Source organism: Erinaceus europaeus, chromosome 17, assembly GCF_950295315.1.
Source record: "Erinaceus europaeus chromosome 17, mEriEur2.1, whole genome shotgun sequence".
NCBI lineage: Eukaryota > Metazoa > Chordata > Mammalia > Eulipotyphla > Erinaceidae > Erinaceus > Erinaceus europaeus.
This window is the reverse complement of record NC_080178.1, coordinates 66,668,102-66,695,708: the sequence shown is the minus strand read 5'-3', so window position 1 is coordinate 66,695,708 and position 27,607 is coordinate 66,668,102. Positions and strand designations below refer to the sequence as shown.

The window sequence follows — 27,607 nt, the reverse complement described above, 5'->3', positions numbered from 1 at the left end:
CTCTCAATTATGTTGTGTTCTCTCACATGTTTCCTTGGTGTGATCCTCTGCAAGCCTTTTACTGACTAGCTAAGCCAATGCCAATATCAGAATTAGACGTCTGTGAGTATAAACGGAGTATGGAAATGACAGTGACGAGGCTAGAAACCATGGGGAGGCAAAACAAACAAACTAACAAACCAGACCCAGGCAATGTATGAGGTCCTTGTAACAGACAAAATAATAAATGGTCCTTCAGAGATCCCTGTATCTGCATTCCTGGGATCATATACATTGCAGTGGTCTTTAGAAGCAGTCTCTAGAGAAAGAAAAAAATTGAGACAGAGAACTATATGTGTTAGAACATATATATATAGAGAGAGATGTGTTATTCTAACAAGGGTTAGAATAACAGTATGTGAGGACCGCCCTAAGTATCCCAGTTTGAACCCCCGGCTCCCCATCTGCAGGGGAGTCGCTTCACAGGTGGTGAAGCAGGTCTGTAGGTGTCTATCTTTCTCTCCCCCTCTGTCTTCCCCTCCTCTCCCCATTTCTCTCTGTCCTATCCAACAATGATGACAACAATAATAGTAACAACAACAATGGCAACAAAAGGGAAAAAATGGCCTCCAGGAGCAGTAGATTCATAGTGCAGGCACCAAACCCCAGCAATAGCCCTGGAGGCAAAAAAAAAAAAAAAAAAAAAGAAGAAGAAGAAGAATATGTGAAAAAGACTATATTTACTGCTGGTTCCTTTGAAGAAAGAGGCAATTAGCCAAATATATTCACTTCTTCTGATTAATATGGGATTCAGTAAAAAAGTTTCATGTGAAAATCAGAATTCTGAAAAGCCTAATGATAGATTTGAAATATCAAATTTTCTCCTGCTAAAACAGGAATGACCTTTCTTCTCTAAAGTCTTACTTGTTATACTCTGGAAGAGACTCCAGGGAGCAGAGAGTTTTGTCCTTAGGAAAAGCTCCCAGTCATTAAGAGATGATGGTCACACAGCTAGAAAAGAAAGTACAAGAGAAAAAGCAGGAAAGGAGCACAGATTTCAAGGGAACTGCCTCAGTTTGTTACAGTGATTAAGAGCTGTGACTGTGCAAGCTGGGGCGTACTGTGCACAGTCCAGCAATATTCAAGATTTCCTATAGGACTCAGAAGCATAGAACTGCAGAGGACCTGGCTCTCGGATGTAAAAAAAGACTTAAGGGAACTCAGAGCCAGTCAGTCCTTGAGTCCAATATAATATTTGCGTCATCATGATGGACGCACTGAATACCACAAGTTTCAACCCAGGCGTGTTCGTTTTGGTGAGGATCCCAGGACTGGAACATTCCACAGACGGGTTGGGATTCCCTTCTTTGCAATCTGTGTTGTAGCCCTTGCAGGTAATGTCGTCCTCTATCTCATCACTGTGGACCACAGTCTTCATGAGCCCATGTTCTTCATCCTCCCAATCTTGGCTTCCACAGACCTTATATTATCTACCCCATGCATTCCCAAGGCACTTGGATTATTCCGGTTGAAAGCTTGGGTTAGGGAGTCGGGCGGTGGTGCAGCTGGTTAAGCACACGGTGCAAAGCGCAAGGACCAGCGGAAGGATCCCGGTTCGAGTCCCCGGTTCCCCACCTGCAGGGGAGTCGCTTCACAGGTGGTGAAGCAGGTCTGCAGGTGTCTGTCTTTCTCTCCCCGTCTGTCTTCCCCTCCTCTCTCCATTTCTCTCTGTCCTATCCAACAACAATGACAACAATAACTACAACAATGTTAAACAACAAGGGCAACAGAAGGGAAAATAAATACAAAATAAAAATAAATAAAAAATAAAAAAAAAAAAGCTTGGGTTATCACGTTTCCTGGCTGCCTGACCCAGCTGTTCATTCTCCACTTCCGTTTTTTTTCTAGACTCAGCCATCTTGTTGGGCGTGGCCATTTGTTCCCATTTGAGATATTCTAGTGTTTTGACACCGAGGACAATTATCAAGATCCTGGTGGGTATTTTTGGCCAAAGCTTTCTTGTTATTTTGCCGGCCTTTTTCCTAGTGAAGCACCTGCCTTTGTGCAGGTCTCATGTTATCTCTCAAACCTATTGTGAGCATATAGGGGTAGCCCGACTTGGCTTGTGCAGACCTGTCTATAAATACCTGGCACGGCTTATCTGTGCCTGTACTGACTATTGTGTCCGATCTGGTCCTCATCGGCATTTCCTACACTCTCATACATCGTGCTGGTTTTCATCTTCCATCCAGAGAGGCCCATGAGAAAGCCCTCAGCACCTGTGGATATCATGTTAGTGTCATTCTCGTATTCTGTGTACCAGCCATGTTCTCTCTGCTTACTCATTGTTTCCGTCACCTTGTCTCTCGTACCTTTCACATTACATTCGCCAGCGTCTATGTGGAAATGCCTCCTGCACTCAATCCTGTCATTTATGGTATAAAGACAAAGCAGATCAGAGACAAGGTCACCCTTCTCTTCTTTCCTGAAGTGGTTCAGTGACAAAGAGGAAAACTGTAAGAAGTAAGTAGTCATACTAATTTGACAGAATGTCTTATGCAGATCAGTATGAAGAAGGACTCCAGTGATGAATCTAATGCCTATGACTTTCAAGACCTTAATTCTCTCAAAGAAAATGATTGGTAGAGTTAGATGAAGAAAGGTAAAAATTAGTAAAGGCCCAGGAAAACAGTAGGCGTGAGATGACAAGAAATACGTTTCTTTTTCTTTTTTTTTTTTTTTTTTAAGATTTTATTTATTTATTCATGAGAAATGACAGGAGAGAGAGAGAGAACGAGAACCAGAGAGCCAGACATCACTCTGGTACATGTGCTGCCGGGAACTGAACTCGGACCTCATGCTTCAAAGTCCAAAGCCTTATCCACTGTGCCACCTCCCAGACCACAATTTTTTTTTTACTCTTCTTTTTATCCAGTTTAAATATCCTTTTTAATAAAAGAAAATATTACGGGAGTCGGGCTGTAGCGCAGTGGGTTAAGCGCAGGTGGCGCAAAGCACAAGGACCGGCATAAGGATCCCGGTTCGAATCCCGGCTCCCCACCTGCAGGGGAGTCGCTTCACAGGCGGTGAAGCAGGTCTGCAGGTGTCTATCTTTCTCTCCTCCTCTCTGTCTTCCCTTCCTCTCTCCATTTCTCTCTGTCCTATCCTACAACGACAACAACAAAAATAACTACAACAATAAAAAAAACAACAAGGGCAACAAAAGGGAATAAATAAAAAAAAAAAAAAGAAAATATTACTTAGTTCATAGGCTTGTTGTGAGGTTAATTTACTTAGTGCACAGAAAACTAGTAAATTCAATAACTATCTGTATGTGAAAAATTACCAAGTCTAAAGTACTAACTAATTCCTTTGCTATTTCACATGGTAAATTCATTGATATCTTCACCAGAACTTCAAAAACTACCCTGCACAAAAATTTATATCATCTTCTCTTTCTATCCTATGATTCATCTAAAGAACTCTCTTGAATTCTCTCTCTTATTTAGCAAGTATGAGGTAGAATTCAACCAGGTTCCTTTTTTTTATTTTCCCTTTTGTTGCCCTTGTTGTTTTTCTTTCTTTTTTTTTTTTTGTAGTTATTATTGATGTCGTCATTGTTAGATAGGACAGTGAGAAATGGAGGGGAGGGGAAGACAGAGAAGGGGGAGAGAAAGATAGACACCCACAGACTTGCTTCACTGCCTGTGAAGCGACTCCCCTGCAGGTGGGGAGCCAGGAGCTCGAACCGGGATCCTTAAGCCAATCCTTGGAATTCGTGCCATGTGCGCTTAACACACTGCAATACCGCCCGACTCCCTCTCAACCAGATTCTTATGCCAAAGCCAATTCTTATTTCAGTGGTTCCTTAAATCATTTAGTTATTAATTTTTTATTGATTGTACTCTGAGGAGCGTTTACATTCATTCACATGTTTCATATGAAAACACACCCACTATTCTCTGGAATTTTTTAGGCAGACCCATTTAGGAATTTGCTACCTCTCCACTTTTCTCTCATATGTCCATATTTTACTTAGCAACTGGAGGGGCTTTTTTTAAACTCCAACTGAGATAATTCCAATCCTCTAGTCAAAACCCAGGTATCCCAAGATAACCTGAAAACCATCCATGGGATGAAGAATGCTGAACACTTAGTGCTTGTTGCCTGATGCTTTCAACTCTTCCTATACTTCTCTCTTTCTTTTTTCATATCTTCTTTATAAACATCACCTCATTCTTCGTTTTTTTCCCTTCTAAATCTTTTTACTGGGGCATTAATGGTTTACAGCACAGTTGTTAACCCTGGTGTACAGTTTCTCTTGTCCCTGGATAGGTGTCTGCTGAACACTCTCACACCTGACTGGAGGTCCTTTCACATCATTACACACCAGGGTTCTTATATTTTTTTCAAGCAACCTATTTTATCTTTTCTTTCTGCACTGTCATGGGCATATCATCTCTGCAATCTGAAGCTTAATTTTTGTTACTTATACTTTCTTCTACTTAAGGGGGGGTGGTGGTTAATAGTTTACAGTATATAATAGTTGCACGTAGGTACAACCTCTCATCTCCCCATGTTAGGTGTCTGCAAGACAAAAAAGCAAAATCAAGTTCTTAGATTATAAGAACTAGATAGTTCCAGAAGGGAAGGGAGTGGTGGTTTGGGGTAAATTGGTTTGAAGTACTTGCGTCTGTGTTAAACGTTAGAAACTAATCTTTGGGGAGTCAGATGGTAGCGCAGTGGGTTAAGCATACATGGCACAAAGCTCAAGGACCGATGTAAGGATCCTGGTTCAAGCCCCCAGCTCCCCACCTGCAGGGGAGTCGCTTCACAGGTGGTAAAGCAGGTCTGCAGGTGTCTATCTTTCTCTCCCCATCTCTGTCTTCCCCTTCTCTCTCCATTTCTCTGTCCTATCCAACAGCAATCAATAATAACTACAACAATAAAACAACAAAGACAACGAAAGATAATAAGTAAATAAACATTAAAAAAACTAATCTTGGGGGTTAAATAAAACACAGTATATACAGATGTTGAATTATTATTCCATGATTGAAACATATAATGTTATAAATCAAGGTTTATTCAATAAAAAATTTTAAATGATAAGATAGTGACTTCCCTTCTATGTGAATCTTACTAACTTTTTTTTTAAAATGAGAATGTCTACTAATGGGTACAGTCTTCTTTTTTAATGTTTATTTATTTGTTTATTTCCTTTTGTTGCCCTTGTTGTTTTATTGTTGTTGTTATTGTTGTCATTGTTGTTGTGTAAGACAGAGAGAAATGGAGAGAGGAGGGGAAGTGAGAGAGGGGAAGAGAAAGACAGACACCTGCCAGACCTGCTTCACTGTTTGTGAAGTGACTCTCCTGCAGGTCAAGAGCCGGGGGCTTGAACCGGGATCCTTACACCAGTCCTTGTGCTTTGCGCCATGTGCACTTAACCCGCAGCGCTACCGCCTACTCCCTCTTACTAACTTTTAAATCATGTTAAGATTATGTATATGGCATATGATGTGCGTATAACTAAGTTGTCTGTTTAATTGAAAAGATGTTTTCCTTCCTCATTCACTCATTTCTTACCTCTCATGATTTTTCTGGTACAGAAACCCCACCCTCCCACATCTTTTCCGAGTTATACCAAGAGCAGTAAAGCAGAATTTCAGGAGCCTTTCTTTCTCTCTTCCTCTCCATCTCCCCATCCCTTTGCAGTTTCTCTCTCCTATCAAATAAAAAAAAATAGTTACATTTTTAAAATATACTGTTTTTAGTCCTTGACTTTGCATTCACAGGTATTCTCTAAATCAGTCTTACTTCTATAACCCTAAATTGTAAGGGATAACACAATTAAAACCCTGTATAACCTGAGACACCACAGACCCACACTGCCTGGCAGGTCAGCTGTGTAGATAGGACACAGGTGACACAGGTGACGGGACACGTGTTTACCATCCTCCATCCACAGTGGCTGGTGCACATGTGACAGGCGAAGACTGTGGGACTCCTCTCTGTCACTAGATAAGCCCTGATGGGAAATGAAGGAGGCTCTTCAAGGTAGAAAGATTTTGCTGTAGACCAGAGATTCTTCTTTTTGAATGTTTTGTTTCATTTTAAAAAACATTTTTATTTATTTATATTGGCTAGAGACATAGAAAAATTGAGAGGGGAGGAGGAAATAGAGAGGGAGAGAGACAGAGAGACACCTGCTTCACCATTCATGAAGCGTCCCTCTGCAGGTGGGGACTGGGGGCTTGAACCTGGGTCTATGTGCACTGTAAAGTGAGCGCTTAGCCAGGTGCTCCACCATCTGGCCCTGCTTTGTTTTGTTTTTATCCTTCCAGCACAAAGACAGTGAAAGCTCACACCAGGGAACACAGTGATATTAAGGACAGTGACACAACTAGGTATAAAGTTTTAGAATTTACAAAATGTCCTGTCATCCAATTTCTTATTGGATCTTCATATGACTACCTTGTGAATTAAATGTTGGAAAGTCTAACCACAAGTAAGGAGGATTGCATAGACAACCAAGGCCATTTGCCTTTTCAAACTGTTAATGAAATCAAATTATCTTTTCTTCTTCACTCTAATCATATACTTAGTATGATTTTATTTGTGTAGATGGTACTAATACTATCTTCAGATATTCCTGTTTGTATTGAAAATTTTTTAATAAATATTTCTTTTTGAATTTATTTATTTATTTATTTATTCATGAGAAAGATAGGAGAGAAAGAACCAGCCATCACTCTGGTACATGTGCTGCTGGGGATCGAACTCGGGACCTCATGCTTGAGAGTTTAGTGCCTTAGCCACTGCGCCACCTCCCGGACCACTGTATTGAAAATTGTTAAGTTCTTTGGTGAATATGGTGAACCTGATAAGGAGCTTCTACCATTCTTTTATTTGTGTATAATTTTGGTATTTACATTTTAATTTTTTTTTTACCAGAGTACTGCACAGCTCTGGTTTATGGTGGTGTGGGGGATTGAACCAGGGATTTCAGAGCCTCAGGCATGAAAGTCTTTGCATAAACATTATACTCCTGGTGTTGGCAAGGTCGTGGAGAAGAAGGGACTCTGGTGGGAATGAAAAATGGCTCAGCCCCCTTGGGAAACTGTATTGACAGCCCCTGATCAAATAAATGTAGAATTAACTTATGGCCTAGCGATATCACTCTGAGACACTTATCCAAAGGACACTCAAACACTAATTTGAAGGCATATATGCACCTCTATGTTCATAGTTACATTGTTCGCAATACCCAAAGAGTGAAAGCAGCCTAAATGTCCATCAATAGATAACTGGTTAAAGAAGTTATGGGATGCATATTCCATGGAGTATTGCTAGGCAATCAAAAAGATGATATTGTGTCCTAAGGGACAAAGTGGACAGAAGTAGACGTGATTATGCTTTGCAAAATAAGCAAAAAGATGAAAGACAACTACTGGATGGTTCTACTCATACATGGAATCCAGAGAACTGATATACATGAACTTGAAAATACAACAACATATAAGTTGACAGTCTGTTTCTAAGACTTGTGAAAACTATGGTGGTTATCTTTGGGATCTGGGAATGTGGGATGCAGAACTTTGGTGGTGGATATACTGCAGTCTTATGACCTTGTTAACCTACTATTATTCACAAATAATAATAAAAAAAAAGCATTATACTACCTCCCCCCACTCTACACTTTAATTTTGTATTCATAAAAGCTGTTGAGGAAAAGGCATAAAGATCTAACATTTAGGGACCTGGTGGTGGCACACCTGGTTGAGCGTACATGTTACAGTGCCCAAGGACCTGGGTTCGAGCCTCCAGTCCCCACCTGCAGGGGGAAAGCTTCACAAGTGCTGAAGCAGGGCTGCAGGTGTCTCTCTGTCTCTCTCCCTCTCTGTCACCCCCTTCCCTCTCGGTTTCTGGCTGTCTCTATCCAAATAAATAAATAAAGATGATTTTAAAAAAAGAATTAAAAAGAGATCTAACATTTAAATATATGGGTAAGGGCATAATAAATTTTATTTGAGTTTAGTAAAAACAGAGATACAATATCATCAAATACTGAAGAAGCATTTAAGATAGCAGTTTATGCCTGTGAATATATAGATTTTAATCTGCCTTTGACATCAGTGACTCAAACCATTTGGGTCATTTCTATTTAGTGAAAACAAGGTGAGTTTCACAGCGAATACAGCCTATCGTAAGTGGCAATTCATCTCTTTTCCAAGGGTCATTTTCTCCTCACCTATAAAGTGAGGAGAACCAGCCATGCTTAACAACACTTGCCTTTCGAAACAAACACAAGGGCCACTCGTTCACGAATCTGTTTGGTCTTCACTCCATAGATAATTGGGTTCATCATGGGGGGAACCAGAACATAGAGATTGGCCAGAAGTATGTGGACATGCTTGGGGATTTTTCGACCAAAGCGCTGAGCAATGACAGTGAATATTCCTGGAAGGTAGAACATGAGGATGACACAGACATGGGAGCCACAGGTGCCAAGTGCTTTCATCCTAGCATCGTGGGATGGCAGCCTGAAGACTGCCTTCAGAATGAGTCCATAGGATATGACGATGGTCACCATATCTAGCATAACACTGAGTAAAGGCACAGAGATGCCGTACCAAATGTTGATGGTGATGTCAGCACAAGCCAGTTTTGCCAACCCCATGTGTTCACAGAAAGTATGGGCAATGATGTTTGTCCGGCAGAAGGGCAAACGCTTCACAAGAAAGACAATGGGGAAAACAGTTGCAAAACTCCTGAGCACTACAACACCCCCTATTTTTCCAATCACGCCGTGACTAAGTATGGTGGTATATCTCAGTGGATAGCAGATGGCCACATAGCGGTCAAAAGCCATCGCCAAGAGGATGCCTGACTCCACTACAAAGGCAAAATGCATAAAGAAGAGTTGGGTTACACAACCGCCAAAGGAGATGTCCACATCATCAAACCAGAAGATGCTCAGGGCTTTGGGTACAGTGGACGTAGAAAGAATCAGATCCCAAAATGCTAGCATGGAGAGGAAGAGGTACATGGGCTCATGAAGACTGCTTTCTGCCGCCACCACACAGATCAGGATCCCATTTCCGGACACAGCCACCAGGTACATCAGGCAGAAAGGAATGGAGATCCACAAGTGTAGCTCCTTCAGGCCAGGGATACCAATGAGAATAAACATATCATAGTTGACAGCGGAGTCGTTCAGAGCTGCCATGGCTGAACTGTTGTATGGGACTTTTATCACTTATCTGTAACACGAAGGACAGGGTGACTGGGCAGTAGCTCAGCGAGTTAAGCGCACATGGTGCAAAGTGCAAGGACTCATGGAAGGATCCTGGTTTGAGCCCCCAGCTCCCCACTTGCGTGGGGCGGGGGGTGGTGAAGCAGGTCTGCAAGTGTCTATTTTTCGTTCCTCCTCTCTGTCTTCCCCTCCTCTTTTGATTTCTCTCTGTCTTATCCAAAAACCACAACAGCCTCTATAACAACAATAACAACGAGGGCAACAAAATGGGAAAAATGGCCTCCAGGAGCAGTGGATTTGTACTACAGACACTGAGCCCCAGCAATAACCCTGGAGGTTAAAAGAAAGGAAGAAAGAGAAAGGAAGAAAGAAAGGAAAGAAGGAAGGAAGGAAGGAAGGAAGGAAGGAAGGAAGAAAAAAACAGAAGTAGCCAGTTTAGCTAGTCAGTATGTACATACTTACTAGCCCTCAGTTACTCAGACATTGTTATGCAAAATACTTTTTTCCACCCACCAGGGTTACTGCTGGGGACTTGGTGTGACCTTTTCCCCTTTCTGCTTTTATTAGATAGGACAGAGAGAAATTGAAAGGGGTGGGGAGATAGGGTGAGAGAAAGAGAGACACCTGCAGACCTGCTGCACCATGCCTGAAGCTGCCCCCCTGTAGGTGGGGACTGGGGATTTGAACTTGGCTCTTTGCATATGGTGATATGCACCACCGCTGAACCACCGCTGCAAAATCTTAACTAGTGAGCTTCCACCAACTCAGAGGTGTTAAATCTGGACCAAAATGTGTGCAGTATCCTGTTCTGTGAGAAAGTTTCAGTGCTGGGCCATGACTCACCCAGTTGAGAGCAGATACACTAGAACCTGGGATCAAGCCTACATTCTTTTTAATTTTTTAAAAATGTTTATTTATTTTCCCTTTTGTTGCCTTTTCTTATTTCGTGGGAACATGGGAAAGAGATCAGAGCTCTGGCGTTTAGGTGCATGGTATGGAACCTGGAGGTCTCTGGCTTGCAAAACATGAATTCTATGCACTGAGATACCTTTTTTAGACTTTTTTTTTTTTTTTTAAACTACTTAGCTCTGGTTTATGGTGGTGCTGGCTGGCAGTTGATCCTGGGATCTCAGAGAATTAGGCATTGAAGTCTTTTGCACTTTTTTTTTTTAACCAGAACACTGATTAGCTCTGATTTATCATGATGCAGGGGATTGAACCTGGGACTTTGGAGCCTTAGGCATGAAAGTCTCTTTGCATAGCCATTATGCTATCTACCCCTGCCCATAAAGTCTTTTGCAACACCTTGATACTATCTCCCTGCTTTGTTTTAGAAGTTTCTGGCTGTCTATATTCAATAAAGAAATGAAGATAATAAAAATTTTTTTTAAATAAAAATAGCATATGGAAGTCATCTTGGATAAAGAAATTGTAGTGTGGGGCAGTGGACGGTGGTGCACCCAGTTAAGCACACATATTACCAGGTGCAAGGACCTGGATTTGAGCTCCTGGCTCCCCACTTGCAGAGGAGACTCCTCACAAGCTGTGAAGCAGGTCTGCAGATGTTTTTCTTTCTTTCTCCATTTCTATCTTCCCATCCTCTCTCAATTTCTCTCTGTCCTATCCAATAAAATGGAAGAAAAAATGGCCACCTGGAACAGTGGGTCTGTAGTGCTGGCACCAAGCCCCAGCAATAACTATGGAGAAAAACCCAAGATAAGACTTCAGATCTGAGCCAGGCCTGCATGGATGATAAAGGGGAGGGAGCTCTAAATAGTGATGGGAAGTTAGGGATCCTATGGGTACATCTCAGATCATGTCCTCTGTGGGATCTTAACTTTGACTTCCTGGCTGTCTTTTAATGAAGTCAGAGTTCTCACACACAGCATGTCAAAAACATTTTATTTGGGAGGCGGGCGGTAGCGCAGCGAGTTAAGTGCATGTGTCAGGAAGCTCAAGGATCCCAGTGTAAGGATCCCAGTTTGAGCACCTGGCTCCCCACCTGCAGGGAAGTCGCTTCACAAGTTGTGAAATAGGTCTGTAGGTGTCTGTCTTTCTCTCCCCCTCTCTGTGTTCCCCTCTTCTCTCTATCCTATCTAACAATGACGACATCAATAACAATACCTACAATGATAAAAAAGGAAATAAATAAATATAAGAAAAAACATTTTATTTATTTATTAATTTTGGATAGATACAGAAAGAAGTTGAGACGGGTAGGAGAGATAGAGAGTAAGAGAGATACCTGCAGCACTGGCTCACCCCTGGGTGCTTCTCCCCACATGTGGGGATTGGAAGCTTGAACTTGGATCTTAGTGTACTGTAATGTGTGCACTCAGCCAGGAATGCCTCTTATCCTATGGTTTTGTTAATGTCTCCTTTTTTAAATAAATAAAAAAAATTCAAAAAAAAGAGATGGGATTACTCCGGCTCCCTACCTGCAGGGGAGTCGCTTCACAAGTGGTGAATCAGGTCTGCAGGTGTCTATCTTTCTGTCCCCCTCTCTGTCTTCTTCTCCTCTCTCATTTCTCTCTGTCCTATCCAACAGCGACGACATCAGTAGCTACAACAATAAAACAACAAGGACAACAAAAGGGAATAAATAAATATTAGAAAATTTTTTTTAAAAAAAGATGAGATTACTTTTAAAATGGAACCTATTGACAGCCTGTCTTTTTCAGGGGTCTTTGAGTGCTGGCATTCTCATCACTAGAACAAGGTCATCACAGCTGTAAATAGCACATGGAGTGACTCAGAGAACAAGGATCAGCAGTGAATATTATTCCACAAGAAGGCTGAGCTGAGAGCTAGGGAGAAATTGCTGCAGGGTCCGCCTTGGGGGTGGGGAATATAAGCAGATTCAGATTCAGAGAATGAATATCATAGGAAGGGCAATCAAAGAAACACACATAGGCCAAAACTGTACTGAAACCATTAATCTCCCAATAAAAACACACACGGGGAAACTATATTACTTACTTTACTTCCTGCCTTCCTTGTTGATCCACAGTCACAAAAATGATTTCTTACAATACAGATGACAGTCACTGCTTTCTGTATGTCCAAGTTCTCTGGAAATTCTCCCCCTTCTGCCCATGCAAAGGACCTCACTCGCTTCCACCCATTCTCTAAGCCTTAGAAGGGAGACTCCCCTCTGCACAGAGGGAGAATCATTCTGGGACCATTATTGCTCCTGCAGTGTCCCCAGGGAGTGACTTCTGGGACTTGTTGTTTGGTCTTGCCTTGAGCTAACCTAAAGACTCTGCTCTGGGGACATATGAATCAAGAGACTATTTAATTTTTTTTTTTCCCCTCCAGGGTTATTGCTGGAGCTTGGTGCCAGCACTATGAATCCGCTGCTCCTGGAGGCCATTTTTTCCACTTTTTGTTTTTAATTAGATAGGACAGAAAGAAATTGAGAGGGGAGGAGGGATATAGGGAGAGAGAAAGACACTGCTTCACTGCTTCTGAAGTGCCCCCCTACAGGTGGGGAACTGGGGACTCGAACCTGGGTCCTTGCACTTCTTACTCCTGTGAGCTTAACCAGGTATGCCACCACCCAGCCTCAGAGACTGCTTAATTCTTTTTTTTTTTTCTTCTCTTTTGCCTCCAGGCTTATCACTGGGGGTCTGTTCCTGTACTACGAATCCACTGCTCCTGGAGGCTATTTTTTTTCCTTTTTGTTGCCCTCATTGTTGTTTATCATCATCATTGTTATTATTGTTCCTATTGCTGTCATTGTTGTTGGATAGGACAGAGAGAAATTGAGAGAGGAAGGGAAGACAGGGGGGGAGAGAAAGATAGACACCTGGAGACCTGCTTCACTGCCTGTGAAGTTGACTCCCCTGCAGGTGGGGAGTTGGGGGCTCAAACTGGGATCCTTACACAGGTCCTTGCACTTCGCACCATGTGTGCTTAACCTGCTGCACTACCACTGGGCCCCTGGGACTGCTTAATTCTTTGCTGAACTATCGATAATGGCTCCATCAAGATGCCAAGGGTCTAAAATGTAAGGGCACTTAAGATCACGTAAGCAAGTGCCTGCTTATTTTATATCCTAGGCACTGCTCTAGCCTCATCTCAGCCCCAGTCCAGGAAGGTGCAATGCTTAATTCAATTCTGAGTCTTCCGAGCAGGCGAGTTCCTCGTGATCTTAGTTTGGAATACAGCGATGTTTTTCTTTCTTTTTTTTTTATTAGTGATTTAATAATGATTGACAAGATTGTGGGATAAGAGGGGTACAGTTCCCACCACTAGAGTTTTGTATCTCATCTCCTCCATTGGAAACTTCCCTATTCTTTATCCCTCTGGGAGTATGGACTAAAAGATTTTTTAAAATATTTATTTATTTTCCCTTTTGTTGCCTTGATTTTTATTGTTGTTGTAGTTATTATTGTTGTTGTTACTGATGTTGTTGTTGTTAGATAGGACAGAGAGAAATGGAGAGAGGAGGGGAAGGCAGAGAGGGAGAGAGAAAGATAGACATCTGCAGACATCCTTCACCACCTGTGAAGTGATTCCCCTGCAGGTGGGGAGCTAGGGGCTTGAACCTGGATCCTTATGCTGGTCCTTGCGCTTTGCACTACTTGCGCTTAACCCGCTGCTCCACCACCCGACTCCCGGGCTAAAAGATCTTTATGGGGTGCAGAAGATGGCGGCTCTGGCTTCTGTAATTGCTTCCCTGCTGAACATAAGCGTTGGCAGTTCGATCCATACTCGCAGCCTGTCTCTCCCCCTAGTGGATCAGGGCTCTGGGAAGGCGGACTTCCCAGAACACATTGGTGAGGCTGTCTGTCCAGGAAAGTCAGGTTGACTCATGGTCGTAGCTGCAACTTCGAAGTCCGTTGGTTTTTCTGGTCTTCAGAAAGAGATCTAGGTTCCACAGCACAAGGGACTTGTTCTTTCTTGTTTCTTCAAGCTCTTCCTCTGGCATATCTAGCAACGACATCAATAACAACAACAGTAATAACTACAACAACAATAAAAAAAAAAAGAAATTTCTTCACCTAATGACTGAATAACATGGGCAACCTTTCTGTGTTTCACTTTCCCATCTGTGTTATGGAAATAATAATGGTTCTGGGGGGTGATGCACCTGGTTAAATGCACATATCACCAAGCACAAGGACCTGAGTTCGGGCCCCCACTCTCCAAGTGGTGAAGCAGGTCTATAAGTGTCGATCTTTCTTCCCCTCTCTATTTCCCCCTTCTCTCTCAATTTCTCTGTCCTGTCTAATAAAAAAATAATAAGAGGCTCTACCTCCCTGGGAAGGAGGAAGAACTGAATCATGTTTCTTTTTAAATATATTTTTTAAATTCTTATTTATTTATTAATGAGAAAGATGGGAGGAGCGAGATAGAACTAGACATCACTCTGGTATATGTGCTGCCAGGGATTAAACGTGGGACCTCATGCTTTGAGAATCCAGTGCTTTATCCATTGCACCACCTCGAAGACCACAGAAAAATAAAGTGTTGATTCTAATCACTCAAGTGATTTCAAAGATATTTTGGAGTCTAAATTTTAACATGAATTTTAAGTTTTCAGCTTTGATCCTTTGGGATCTCAGAACCTCAGGAGATGAAACCTCTGGGAATGACCTGACCAAGAGTAGCCCACAAAGTCACTGGTTATGCTTCTATCTCTGGTCTCTCAGGAGCCCACAAGCATGAGTGCTCTCTCATAAGCCCAGGAGAAATAAGAAGACTAAGAGGAAGGACCTTTTGAAGGTATTATTTCTGTCCTTCTCTCTGTCCTCATCAAGGGCCTGAGGTTTGTCGAGTGTTGGGTAGGCAGGCGCGCTGGGGAAGAGGAAGGTCTCAAGTTCTTCAGAGAACCCAAGAAGAGAAGCAAAGAGAGGCAAAGGAAAAGACAGGTAGGTTCAGTTGTTTGCTCTGTGAAATGGGGTCTAGTTTTAGCAACTTAGTGGTTAGAAAGAGGATGAAGCAATGGGAATTAGGTGGCTGGGCTGCTAGAGGCCACAATTCAACGGCTTACACCTAGTGGACCGAGAGCTTGGATCTCAAAAACTGGCTTTGGAATCAGGTTTCTTTGTGATTAGAAACTTTTCAGTTGTCACACAAGCTTCTGCCATCCATGTATGTTTGCATGCATTTAATTACAGTAGTGATGATGTGACCCAATAGTTGCTATTTATTGATCACTTTACCTTTACCAGTCACTGAGCCCAGAACTTTTATAATCCCTCCAAAAATTCTCTAAGAAAATAGGCATTTTAAACAGATCAAATGACTTATTTGGTATAATGAAAAACAGAGACACAGATCAAATGGAAATCCAAGATAGCGACTCTAGACTCTGGTTTCTTTTTCTTTTTTAAAAAAATTATTATTTTTTTAATTTTTAAAATTTTAAAAAATATTTATTATATTTATTTTCCCCTTTTTGTTGCCCTTGCTGTAGTTATTGCTGTTGATGTCATCATTGTTGGATAGGACCGAGAAAAATGCAGAGAGGAGGGGAAGACAGAGACAGGAGAGAAAGAGACACCTACAGACCTGCTTCATCCTCTATGAAGCGACTCCCTTGTAGGGGATCCAGGGGCTCCAACCGGGATCCCTGTGTTTAAACCGCTGCAATACCACCCGACTCCCTAGACTCTGGTTTCTTAAGCAACATCTATAATGTGACTTTGTGTAGAGTTTGTCTATTATTTACATCTATCTGCTGTTTGTGAATGTGTGTATGTTTAACTTATACATTCATTATGTTCGTCATTTGTTCCTTAAACTGGACTTTAAAATATTTGTATACATGATTTAATAGTAGTTTACGAGATTATAAGGGCATATAGCTCAAAGTTGCACCCACTGTAAAAGTTCTATGACTCCCTGCCCCCCCCTCCCGCCAGCAAATCCATCAACAATAACCACCATAGTTCTCACAAAATCTTAGAGACAGTTACCAGCTGGGATGGCTGGTGGTGCAACTGGTTGAGCGCATATGGTACAATGTGCAAGGGCATGTGTTCAAGACCTCAGTCCCCACCTGCAGTAGGAAAGCTTTGTTAAGTAGTGAGACAGTACTGCTGGTTTCTTTCTGCCTCTCTCCCTCCCTGTCTGCCCCTTCCTCTTGATTTCTGGCTGTCTCTATCCAATAAATAAATAAAGATAAAAATAAATAAATGAAGATTTAAAAAGTTACCAGATACTCTATTTCTTTACAAAACTTGCTTTAAGATTGCACTCATTTTCTGTGAATTACTAGATTTTTTTTTTGGTAAAGATTGATTACAGAGAAAAAATTTTTTGAATTTATTATTTTTTTATTTTTTGAGTGAGAGAACTGTAATAGGAAGTAGGTGAGGAGGGTATCTCAGTCTAAGTAGACACTATTTTGTTATGAACTTTATACTGACTCACTACAGACTATTGTGTATTTTTGCTTTCAGGTATATATTTTGCCCTGATTTATGGATCTATCTGAATATATGCTCTATCTTACGGGACTTGGTCTATATCTAGGTTTTGGGACTTTGTTAGGAAGTGAACCTCCTGGAATGGAGTTAGAGAATACTATGAAAGGAAAGGTCTCATCAGAGTAATGAGGGTGAAGGGTTGACATTCCATCCATGCCTGACGTCTCTGGACACAGTCTGAGGTGAAGCATGCTGAGGTGGTACTGGTTGCATTGATGAGGTTGGAATCAGTGGATGCAATATCATTTGGTATGAATTGAGAGAAGCGTGGGACTTCACAGACGTTTAAATAGAGGAGTTGAAACAATCTGCATGTACTATCCTAAATTGTATTTTGGATATTTTTGTCGCTACTTGTTTTATGTTTTTAGTTTCCAGGACTTTCTTTATGTGACTTATCTTTTATGCGGTACAAATATAATGTATATACCACTGGCCATATATATACTCTACAGAGAATTGTGGTTGTGTACACAGGACTCTAGCAAAAGACTCCTTGACTTTAATTCCCAATGTTACCATTTTCTTTTTTTTAATTTTTATTTATAAAAAGGAAACTGACAAACAACATAGGATAAGAGGGAGACAACTCCACTCAGTTCCCACCACCAGAACTCAGTATCCCCTCCCCTCCCCTGATAGCTTTCCTATTCTTTATCCCACCATTTTCTTTTGGGATAGTCCTTGGTCTTATTTTATTTCTGCTTGACCCAGTTTCTTTATCTTTAAAATAAAGTGTTATTTAACATTCTTATCGACATCATAGGGGTGTTGAAAATTTTACTGAAGTGATTTTTATACGAAGAACTTTAGATTTGTACAATATATTGATTGTTCTAAAACAATAGTAACTTTTTCTTGGTGGGGGGGGGGTTCCTGATTTGCTCTCAACCCAGAATTTGGAATATATAAAGTCCCTACTCTTCCACTAGAGGTCACCTTAGTATTTTTCTTTATTTTTAGAGATTTAATTATTTATTATGAAAGGGAAATAGAGGCAGATGCAGAGGGAGAGGGAGAAAAATAGGGAGAGGGAGAGGGAGAGAGGAAAAGGGAGAGGGAGAGGGAGAGGGAGGGGGAGAGAGGAAAAGGGAGAGGGAGGGGGAGAGGGAGAGGGAGAGGGAGGGGGAGAGAGGAAAAGAGAGAGGGAGAGGGAGAGGGAGGGGGAGAGAGGAAAAGGGAGAGGGAGGGGGAGAGGGAGAGGGAGAGGGAGAAGGACAGGGAGAAGGAGAAGAATGGGGGTAGGGGAGGGAGAGAGAGAGGCTAGAGTGTCACTCAACTCTGGTATAAGGTGGTCTTAGATATTGAACCTGAAATCTTTGAGGCGTCAGGCATGGTATCTAACAGGCTGAGTTAACCCTGGACCCCGTTTCTGTACTTTTTATTTTTATGCCATCTGAGCTTTGCACTTTTATTATTTGATTGCTTCTGACTAACATTTTTTTCAAGCTGAGGGAGGGAGGGAGGGAGGAAGAGAGAGAGAGAGAGAGAGAGAGAGAGCAATGCCTTGCTCTACTGCTTGTGAAGCTTGCCCTATGCAGGGTGCTCCCCTGTGGTGTCAGAAGCTTGAACCCAGGTCCTCATACAAGGTCAAGTGTGTAGTCTATTAGCTTAGCTAACTCCTGGCCCCCCACCTCTGTGTTTTTCAAAAGCACATTTGAGTGGATTAAGGATTAAATTGCATATATTTTCTCGAGTTACCCTCCTTCTAGCGTTTGCCCTTTTTCCGTAGCCAGTCAACAGTGTCAGGTTGAGCCTGATGTAAAGTTTCAAGACCTCCTTTGAATCTGGAGAGGTGGCAGTCGTTGACTATGTGGGTCATAGTCTGTCTGGAGCCGCAGGGGCAGTTCGGGTCGTCTCTGGCTCCCCAGCGATGGAACATAGCAGCGCACCGGCCATGGCCTGTTCGATAGCGATTGAGGAGTTACCCTCTAAGGTGAAGCATCAACCATCATTAGTCTCACAGAATATTCTGGTCTGTGAAACTCTGAGGTTCTATAGTGTCAAGGATCTCAGAGATAGTAGCACTGGTATGTTGGATGATTATGGTTCCAAGGTTACATATTTCCATTTACCAGTCTCTACATTCTGCTGCCTTGTCTCTATTGGTAGCTTCTAACAACGCGTTGAGGCAGTCCCCTGGTGAGCATCGGCAGCATTAAGGATATTGGTTGTAAAATCTGGTGGTCTTGGTTTTGCTGGCAACTGGAGATAAAATCATTATCTCTCGGTTTCAATGTCTATTAAAGATACTGAGGGCAGAAGAGACAGATCACCTGGTAGGATATGTACCTTGACATGCACACAGCCCAGACTGGAGCCCAGACATTGGGTAGGAAGAGCTGCAACATTGTTGCAATGCTCAGCTTCCCTCCCCTTCCCTCCCCTTCCCTGCTCCCTCCTTACCCTCCCTTGCCCCTCCCCTCCCCCTCCCTCCTCCTACCCCCTCCCCCTCATACATGTGCAAGGCCCTGGCTCCTCAGTGAATAAATCACCTCTAAAAACAAGGAAAGGAAAAAATATATCTGGAAATATTATATTAAATGAGACGATACTTTATGGGAACCTGACATAAAGCAGATAGAGCCTGTAATTGTGAATTTTCAAATTTTCCTTATTGTGTCCCAATGTCAATTTTTAATCTTTTTAATAATTATCTTTACTTATTTATTGGATAGAGACAGCCAGAAATCGAGAGGGAAGGGAGAGACAGAGAGAAGGGAGGGAGAGACAAAGACACCTGCAGCATTGCTTTTCCCCTGCAGGTGGGGACCGTGGGCTCAAACCCAGGTCCTTGCACATTATAACATGTGCACTTAGCCAGGTGCTTAACCACCAGCTCCTCCCTTGTGTCCCATTTTCAACATTATCACATTCTCCTCCTCCTCCTCTTTCTTCTCTTTCTTCCTCTTCTTTTTTCTTTTCTCCTCCTCCTTCTTCTTCTCCTTCTTCTCCTTCTCCTTCTCCTTCTTCTCCTTCTTCTTCTCCTTCTATTCTCCTTCTCCTCTTTTTTAAAATCTCTACATGTGATTGAATTATTTTTCTCTGTCCTACATATCTGCAGAAACAAATTACATTAACTCTGGGAAAACTGATGAAAAGAGCATTTACTGCTGCTTTAAGACTTCAGAGTATATCACAAGTGTTGAAGAGATGAGTATCCCTCTTACCTGTAACAGGGGACTCTCACCTGGCAGATAGGAAGGAAGGAGGGCTGGCCATCAGTGCATGGAGGAGAACTTACCATATAGTTTCCTCATACTATGTACCTGGTCTTTTTTTTTAGGACACAGAAGCCACTCATCAGAGCTCCATGGCCATATCCAATCTAAGTAGCTACCATGCAGGTGCCTTCACCCTTTTGGGCATACCTGGACTTGCGGAGTACCATGTTTGGATCAGCCTTCCCTTCTGTTTCATCTATCTTCTGGCCATTGTGGGCAACAGTCTTCTTCTCTACCTCATTGCAGTAGAGCACAGCCTTCATGCCCCTATGTTCTTTTTCCTTTCCATGCTGGCTGTCACCGACCTCATACTCTCTACTACATGTGTCCCCAAAACCCTTACCATCTTCTGGTTTGGTCCCCAGAACATCAGCTTTCCTGGCTGTCTCACTCAACTGTTCTTTCTGCACTATAGCTTTGTCTTGGACTCAGCGATACTGTTGGCTATGGCGTTTGACCGCTATGTGGCCATCTGCTCCCCCTTGAGATACACCACCATTCTGACCCCCAGGACCATTGCCAAGATTGCTGTGGGCATCTCCTTTCGAAGCTTCTGCGTTTTTGTCCCATGCGTTTTCCTCGTCAACCGCTTACCCTTCTGCGGCACACGTGTCATCCCCCACACGTACTGTGAGCACATAGGTGTGGCCCGGCTCGCCTGTGCTGACATCTCCATCAACATCTGGTATGGATTTGGTGTTCCCATCATGACGGTCATCTCAGATGTGATTCTCATTGCCATCTCTTACACCCTTATCCTCTGTGTTGTCTTTCACCTCCCCTCTCGAGATGCCCGCCAGAAGGCCCTGGGTACCTGTGGCTCCCATGTCTGTGTCATCCTCATGTTCTATATACCGGCATTCTTCTCCATCCTTGCCCATCGCTTTGGACACAATGTCCCTCAAACTTTCCACATCATGTTTGCCAACCTCTACGTGATCATCCCACCTGCGCTCAACCCTGTTGTGTATGGAGTCAAGACAAAGCAGATCCGGGACAAAGTCATTCTTCTCCTGTTCCCGAAGGTTTCGCAGTGAGGAATACTGATGGTCTGTGTGCAAAGCACAAGCTCATTGTCTATATTAGATTGACATGGTCTGTTTGATTAGATATGTTAGTGACTATTGGAGAGTGGGGCCCGCTGTCCTGAAAAGTCCAGGCCTTTGTTTCCATGAGGTCCAAGCGAATTGATCCCCAGCTCTCCCTTCTGGTCAGGACAAGGGCAGGTTCCCCTGACCTGAACTAATGATGGATGACTTCTCCGGAATGGGGCTACCTTTCTGCACATGCCCCTCCTCTCCCCTTAAAACAAAGGGCATGAATTACTGTACATTGTGTTTGGCATAACTTGAAAGCCACCGCATATGTTCTTGCTCAACTGCCCCCTCCTCCTCCCCCTCCCTCTGAAATGCCTGTAATTTACCCCCGGGGAAATATGCATCGTGAAGCTTGTGATCAAACCTTGTATGGCAATTCTTCACTTGTGATCAAATAGTTTGTAGGTCAACATTCAGCTATGCATTGTGTTGGGGTTAATGATTACCTTGACCTTCTGCCTGGGCAATGGGTATATGTACTTGTTTCTCTTTCAGTAAACGAACTGTCCCACTGAGGCTTTCCCAGAGCTGACTCCCTTGTCTTTCTGCTCACTTTGCCCTCAACTCATGGAGCTACCCCAGGACTCCCAGGAGGCTGCTCTGACCCTCGCCTCAGCTGGCCGGGGGGGAGGGGGACCCAGAGGGAGCCTGCAAGTGACATAATCTGATAGTGTATGTTAGATCTCATCATAGTATATTAGACTGAACCAAAATTTGCTTTTGTTTTCTTTGTAAATTTAGTTCAGTCAGTCCACATGTTAAAAATAAATTCTAAGTCCTGGAAAAAAAATAGACTGACATTTCTGGAAAATAAAATGCTTCAATTCTTCATCATTGCTCTACGAAGATTGCAAACTGCTTTAATGAAAACTATATACCCACTAGCATTTTCTTTTAACTGAACATATATTTGGGAGTGGCTGGCAGAAGTACACTCCATAGACCACACATATTATAACACACACAAGGACCTGGGCTTAAGCCTCAGTTCCTACCCAAAGGGAGATACTTCACAAATAGTAAAACAGTGCTGTTTTCTCTTTACCTCCCCTTTCTTCTCCATTTTGTGCTCTCTGTATAAAAACAAAAAGAAAAAAAGAGATTAAAGAAATAAAAGGAATTGGAGTATTACACCAAAGTAAAAGACTCTGGGGTGGGTGGATGGGTGGGGAGAATACAGGTCCGTGAAAGATGATGAATGACATAGTGGGGGTTGTATTGTTAAATGGGAATGTTAATGGGGAATGTTATGCATGTACAAACTATTGTATTTACTGTTGAATATAAAACATTAATTAAAGAAATAAAGAAATAAATAAAGAAATAAATTATTAAAAAAATTAAAAAAATAAAGAAATAAAAGGTATTCGTGGAGTTGATGGTGGAGAAGCCAGTAGAGTGTACATATTACCAAGTACGAATATCTGGGTCCAAGTACCTGGTCCCCACCTGCAGGAGAGAAGCTTCCTAAGTGGAGGAGCAGTGCTGGCACTGTTTCAACTTCTCTGATTCTCTCTCCTTCTCTATTAAAAGAAAAGAAAAAAAATTAAAGGTGATTCTCATAAGATAAGTGAATTACATTTTTTTCAGATTTACGTATTATAGTATGTTACACATCATAGGAGAGCGAGTAATTTTTATCATGATGAATCCATGAGGTTGTGAATACTCAATCTGATCACTTCACCCATCTCTAGAAAACAGCAGAAACAGGCCCTCGTGTGTAGTAGTGCATAAGAGGTGTTTGTCGGCTAAGTGAATGTTAAGTAATCAAGAAATTGAGTGGGGAGTCTGGCGGTAGCGCAGCAGGTTAAGTGTGTGTGGCGCAAAGCGCAAGGACCGGAGTAGGGATCCCGGTTCCAGCCCCTGGCTCCCCACCTGCAGGGGAGTTGCTTCACAGGTGGTGAAGCAGGTCTGCAGGTGTCTATCTTTCTCTCCCCCTCTGTCATCCCTTCCTCTCTTCATTTCTCTCTGTCCTATCCAACAACAGTAATAACTACAACAACAACAACAACAACAACAACAACAAAAAAAAACAGAGCAACAAAAGGGAATAAATAAATATTAAAAAAAAAAAGAAATTGAGTGAAAGTCTTTTTCTTTTTAGGGTTTTTTTAATCTTTATTTATTGGATAGAGATAGCCAGAAATCAAGAGGGAAGGGGGAGATAGAGAGAAAGAGAGACAGACAGAAGCCTGCAACACTGCTTCACCACTGCTTTCCCCTACCGGTGGAGAGAGTGCAAGTCTTTATTATGGACCAAGGAAGAAGTTAATGTTGAAACCTGAAAGCTGTTCTCCTACCCTGGAGAGACCTCTGTGAGCCAGAGGTCTGTTACCTCTTTATCCTGCCTCTACCAGACCTTCTCCTCTGTCCTTGAGCTATGTCCCCCTGCTGGTATAACAGAACTACCAGCAGGATCTGGAGGCTGCTGTCATACTGATTGACCTGGAACTCTATGCCTCCTACTGCAGATTGATAAAGACTCTTATGAGTGGAAATTCTAGTTCCCCTTTTGTAAGGCAGAATTTGCATCTGTATCTAATTTAGGTGATATTGGATTGCAGTACTTGGGATATCCTGTCTAGAAAACAACATAAGTAAACTTTTTTCTTCTTTTTTTTCTTTTCTTTATTTTAAATACATATATAGAGAGGGGGGAGAGGGAAAGAAAGAGAGAGACAGAGACAAAGACCAACAGACCAGAGCACTGCTCAGCTCTGGCTTAGGGTGGTGCTGGGGATTGAACCTGGGACTTCAGAGCTTCAGGCATAAGAGTCTTTTGCAGAACCATTAAGCTATCTCCCTCAGCCCAATTCTGAATTTTCTTTTCTTTTTTTTTTTTTTTTACATTAGTTGGAGCTAGCAGAAAGTACACTGGACATTTTCACAAGGAGGAGAGGGTTGGAGAAGGGCACTGATCAGGTGTCCCATGAACAGGGAAGGCAGTGCCTGTGGACACCACCAAAAGCCTCGGCTCTAGGTGCAGGGTATTGTCACATAATCAGGCAGCCTATCTGGTTCAGCTTTGTTAAGCTTTGAGAGTGGCAGTAATGCCCCCTGGTGGAGATGCAGAAGCGTTAAGTGAGGATGTCACTGCGTCTGCCATTCTGAACGTGAACAAAGTCCTCTTGGAGGTTTGAGGACTCCTAGATGCCAAGAGGTACCAACAATAAAGCGTAACATCTTTTCCTTTGTCACTTCCTGAGGAGCTCTGTTTCTAAAGCTAGCATATATGTAAGTGTCCCAATTTAAGGCCACAAGGAGAAATTCCATTTATTTGTCTAGCTGCTAATTTATATAAACATTGTTACTAATATTATATAAATACGCATTGGTATTCACTTAAAATCTAGTCTTCTAGAGACCCTTAACAAACCCTTAAATTCTCTCTTGGAGAGAGTTCTGGCAAGATTAACTCTAAGGGCAGTTCTGCAAGGTGCCTATTTTGGGATAAGTAAACTTTTAAAAAAAAAATCGAATTCAATTCATGAGGAAATGCTGATTTGTAAGACTGTTGTCAAAAGGGTATAGTTTCCCTCTCCCTAAGAGAGGTGTCAGCACACCTCACCCACCACCAAAGTGTCAAAAGAAAGCACAATGAGCCATTCCTTTGTGTCAAATAAAGCTTCCTGAAAGACTCCATTTCTGTGGTTGTCTGGAACAAAGATGTTCAGATTCAAGAATAAGGGGAACACCTCCTGCCTGCCAACCTTTAGGATGACCTCTGCTATGGAGGGGATCATGTATCATGTACTGCCAACATCTCCAAGTCTGGAAGAAGAGTGGTACAACTCAAAGTGATCTTAGAGGTTGGTAGAGAGAACCATGAGCCCTAATAAACCAATCTTCAGTGGATATAGGACACTGGTTGGATTGTCAGTAGGTATTTATAAACTGTCCCAGAGCTTGGTGCTTTGTTGTTACTTTAAAACTAGTAGTTAATCACACATTATCTAATAGGAATAAGAAGCAGACAGATTGTAGGAAACCATGAACATTACTCAACAATGCACTACCTTTAGATTTTTTTTTTTTTTGGTCTCCAGGTTGATCAATGTGCTTGGTGCCTGCACTGTGAATCCACTGTTCCTGGAGGATATTTTTTCCCTTTTGTTGCCCTTGTTTTATCGTTGTTGTTATTACTGTCATTGTTGTTGGATAGGACAGAGAGAAATAGAGAGGACGGAAAGACAGAGGGTAGGAGAGAAAGATAGACACCTGCAGACCTGCTTCACCATTTGTGAAGCGAACTCCTGCAGGTGGGGATCCAGGGGCTTGAACTGGGATCCTTATGCCAGTCGGCGCACTTTGAGCCAGTGTGCACTTAACCCACTGCACTACCGCCCGGTCCCCTACCCTTAGATCTTTTTATTTCTTACTTTTCAAGTCTAAACTTGCCAGAACACATCTAAGAATGAGTCAGAATTCACAGAACAATTGCACTGGCTAACTTGTCCACAGAAGAAACTGCTGAATCACAAGTGTAGACGTACATATGTATGGACCGATGCAGAGAAAAGCTTCTAGATGAATCCTTTTCAACTATCAATGAGAAAGGATAATTTCTTCAAATGTCCAAAGACAACGTTAAAACCTTCATAATAAACTACTCAAAAAATAAGCAAAATATTTAAGTCTAATTCTTGATTATGTTCCAAAGACATGATGCATATTACAACAGTATGACTAGAACAAATGTGGGGGGGGGGGAATACGGAAGTTATAACTTCTGTCTTTTGAAAGTGCGACAGTTCTGTAATTAATAGAGAAAACACATTTGTGAGATTTTGTCACTCGTGACTACCGTTAAACATACAATTATGAATGAAATAGTGAATCCTCATAGTAATAGCTAATAAACTTTGAAGGAGATAGTATACATCAATATTTAAAATATTCAATGAATTTAGTTCTTATTAGTTTAAACAAGGTTGAATTGATGACAATGCTATTTGAAAACAATATTTTTTTAATTGTGAGTTTTTTTTCTGTGACAGTGTAAGCACACACACAAATCTATTCACACTAGAGACTCAAAAGAAATATGCAGATGAGCTATTACAAAGCCTCAGTTATTTCCATACTCTGTCATGAACCTCCAAACAGAAGAGGATGAATTTTTTTGAGAAGTTATTGTGACACTAAAAAAACCTCACTAAGGGGTGTACCTGGTTGAGCACACATGCAAGGACCCTGGCTCAAGCCTCAGGCCCCATCTGTAGCAGGAAAGCTTTGTGAGTGGTGAAGCAGGGCTGCAGGTGTCTTTGTCTCTCTCCTTCTCAATCTCCCCCTTCCCTATTAAGTTATGACTGTCTCTGTCCAATAAATAAAAATAATAAACAAACAAAATCCTAAAATCTACCTCCAGGTGAATCTTAGAGGCAGCTCAAATAGCCACAATTTACCCTCACGTTGATACTGTCCAAGTCACAGAAACTGAGTAATATATGGATTCTCTTGAACTAATAAAACACCTGTTTGGTGTAATTTTTTTTTTACATATTTTTAAAAGATTTTTTAAACCTTTTAAAAAATTTTTACTTATTTATTGGACAGAGACAGCCAGAAACTGAGAAGGAAGGGGGAAATAGAGAGGGAGAAAGACAGACACCTATAGCAAGACTTCACCACTCACAAAGCTTTCCCCCTGCTGGTGGGGACCGAGGACTCGAACCCAGGTCCTTACACATTGTAACATGTGCGCTCAACTAGGTGTGCCACCGTCTAGCCCCTGTTTTCACATTTTTTACCAGGGCACTTGTCAGCTATGATTTATAGTGGTGCTGGGGACAGAACTTCGGACATTGGGAGTTTTATGCACGCTAATCTAATCTGCACAGCCTCTTCCTCAGGAATTTTGTACAAGGGCAATAATACTAATAATGATAATGATGAATTCCTTATTAACACTCCACAGCTGAGACTTAGCAGGTTCTCAATCCCACAAGGGTTTAGGATCATGTGCCCCTGGGGGGAGAAGGGGGATCAGAGAAGAGACGCATAAATCTTCTCACCACACCCGTTCTCTCCCCAGCCTACTGAAGAAGCAACCTTGAAGTCTCTCAGCTCCCTGGTGCACCGACTGCTGAATGAACCAGCTGAGCAGCAGGGAAAAGCTAGATGTCCATGCCTCATCTTTAATCCAATCTCCACAACAGAGGTGAGAGATTTCTGTCCCTTCAACAACAGAACTCACCAACCAAGATCAGTCACAGCCTAGACAGAGTTTCAGAGATCTTTTTTTTTTTTCCTATGCCCCCCTCCCCGGATTTAATTCATATTGAACTAAAAGTGAAAGTCTTACTAAGACTGCCGAAACACAAAGTGATGGTCCAGAAAGACTCCTTGGCCTGATGGAAATGAGTTTGTAGACTTTTTTTTTTTTTTTTTTTCCTGAGAGAGCAACTCTGGATGAAAAGGGGAGGGAGGATGTGGTGAAGGAGAGCTGAGATTAACGCATCACTATTTTTTTTTCTCTCTCCTACCATTCCTGGACCAAAATAATGGTGAAATATAGAGGCTGGGGGCAAGGAGGTCTGAAGGGCTTGAACAATAAAATTTCCCATTATTTTTTTAGATACTCAACTTCCATTTCTCATAACTATTCCC

At 42.1% G+C, this 27,607-nt stretch overlaps 2 protein-coding genes and 1 pseudogene across 2 annotated transcripts; 2 read left to right on the top strand and 1 right to left on the bottom strand.

Annotated features, from left to right (window-relative positions):
- The first annotated feature begins 1,244 nt into the window (after nt 1–1,244).
- On the top strand, nt 1,245–2,481 carry LOC103122888 (olfactory receptor 52H1-like; annotated as a pseudogene).
- Nucleotides 2,482–8,257: 5,776 nt separating this feature from the next.
- LOC103122887 (olfactory receptor 52B2) lies at nt 8,258–9,220 on the bottom strand. Its single transcript, XM_007533504.3, has one exon. It carries the CDS (start codon nt 9,206–9,208, stop codon nt 8,258–8,260), a length of 951 nt encoding a protein of 316 aa, XP_007533566.1. The 5' UTR covers nt 9,209–9,220.
- Nucleotides 9,221–19,987: 10,767 nt separating this feature from the next.
- LOC103122822 (olfactory receptor 52H1) lies at nt 19,988–20,935 on the top strand. Its single transcript, XM_007533442.1, has one exon. It carries the CDS (start codon nt 19,988–19,990, stop codon nt 20,933–20,935), a length of 948 nt encoding a protein of 315 aa, XP_007533504.1.
- The last annotated feature ends 6,672 nt before the right edge of the window (nt 20,936–27,607 follow it).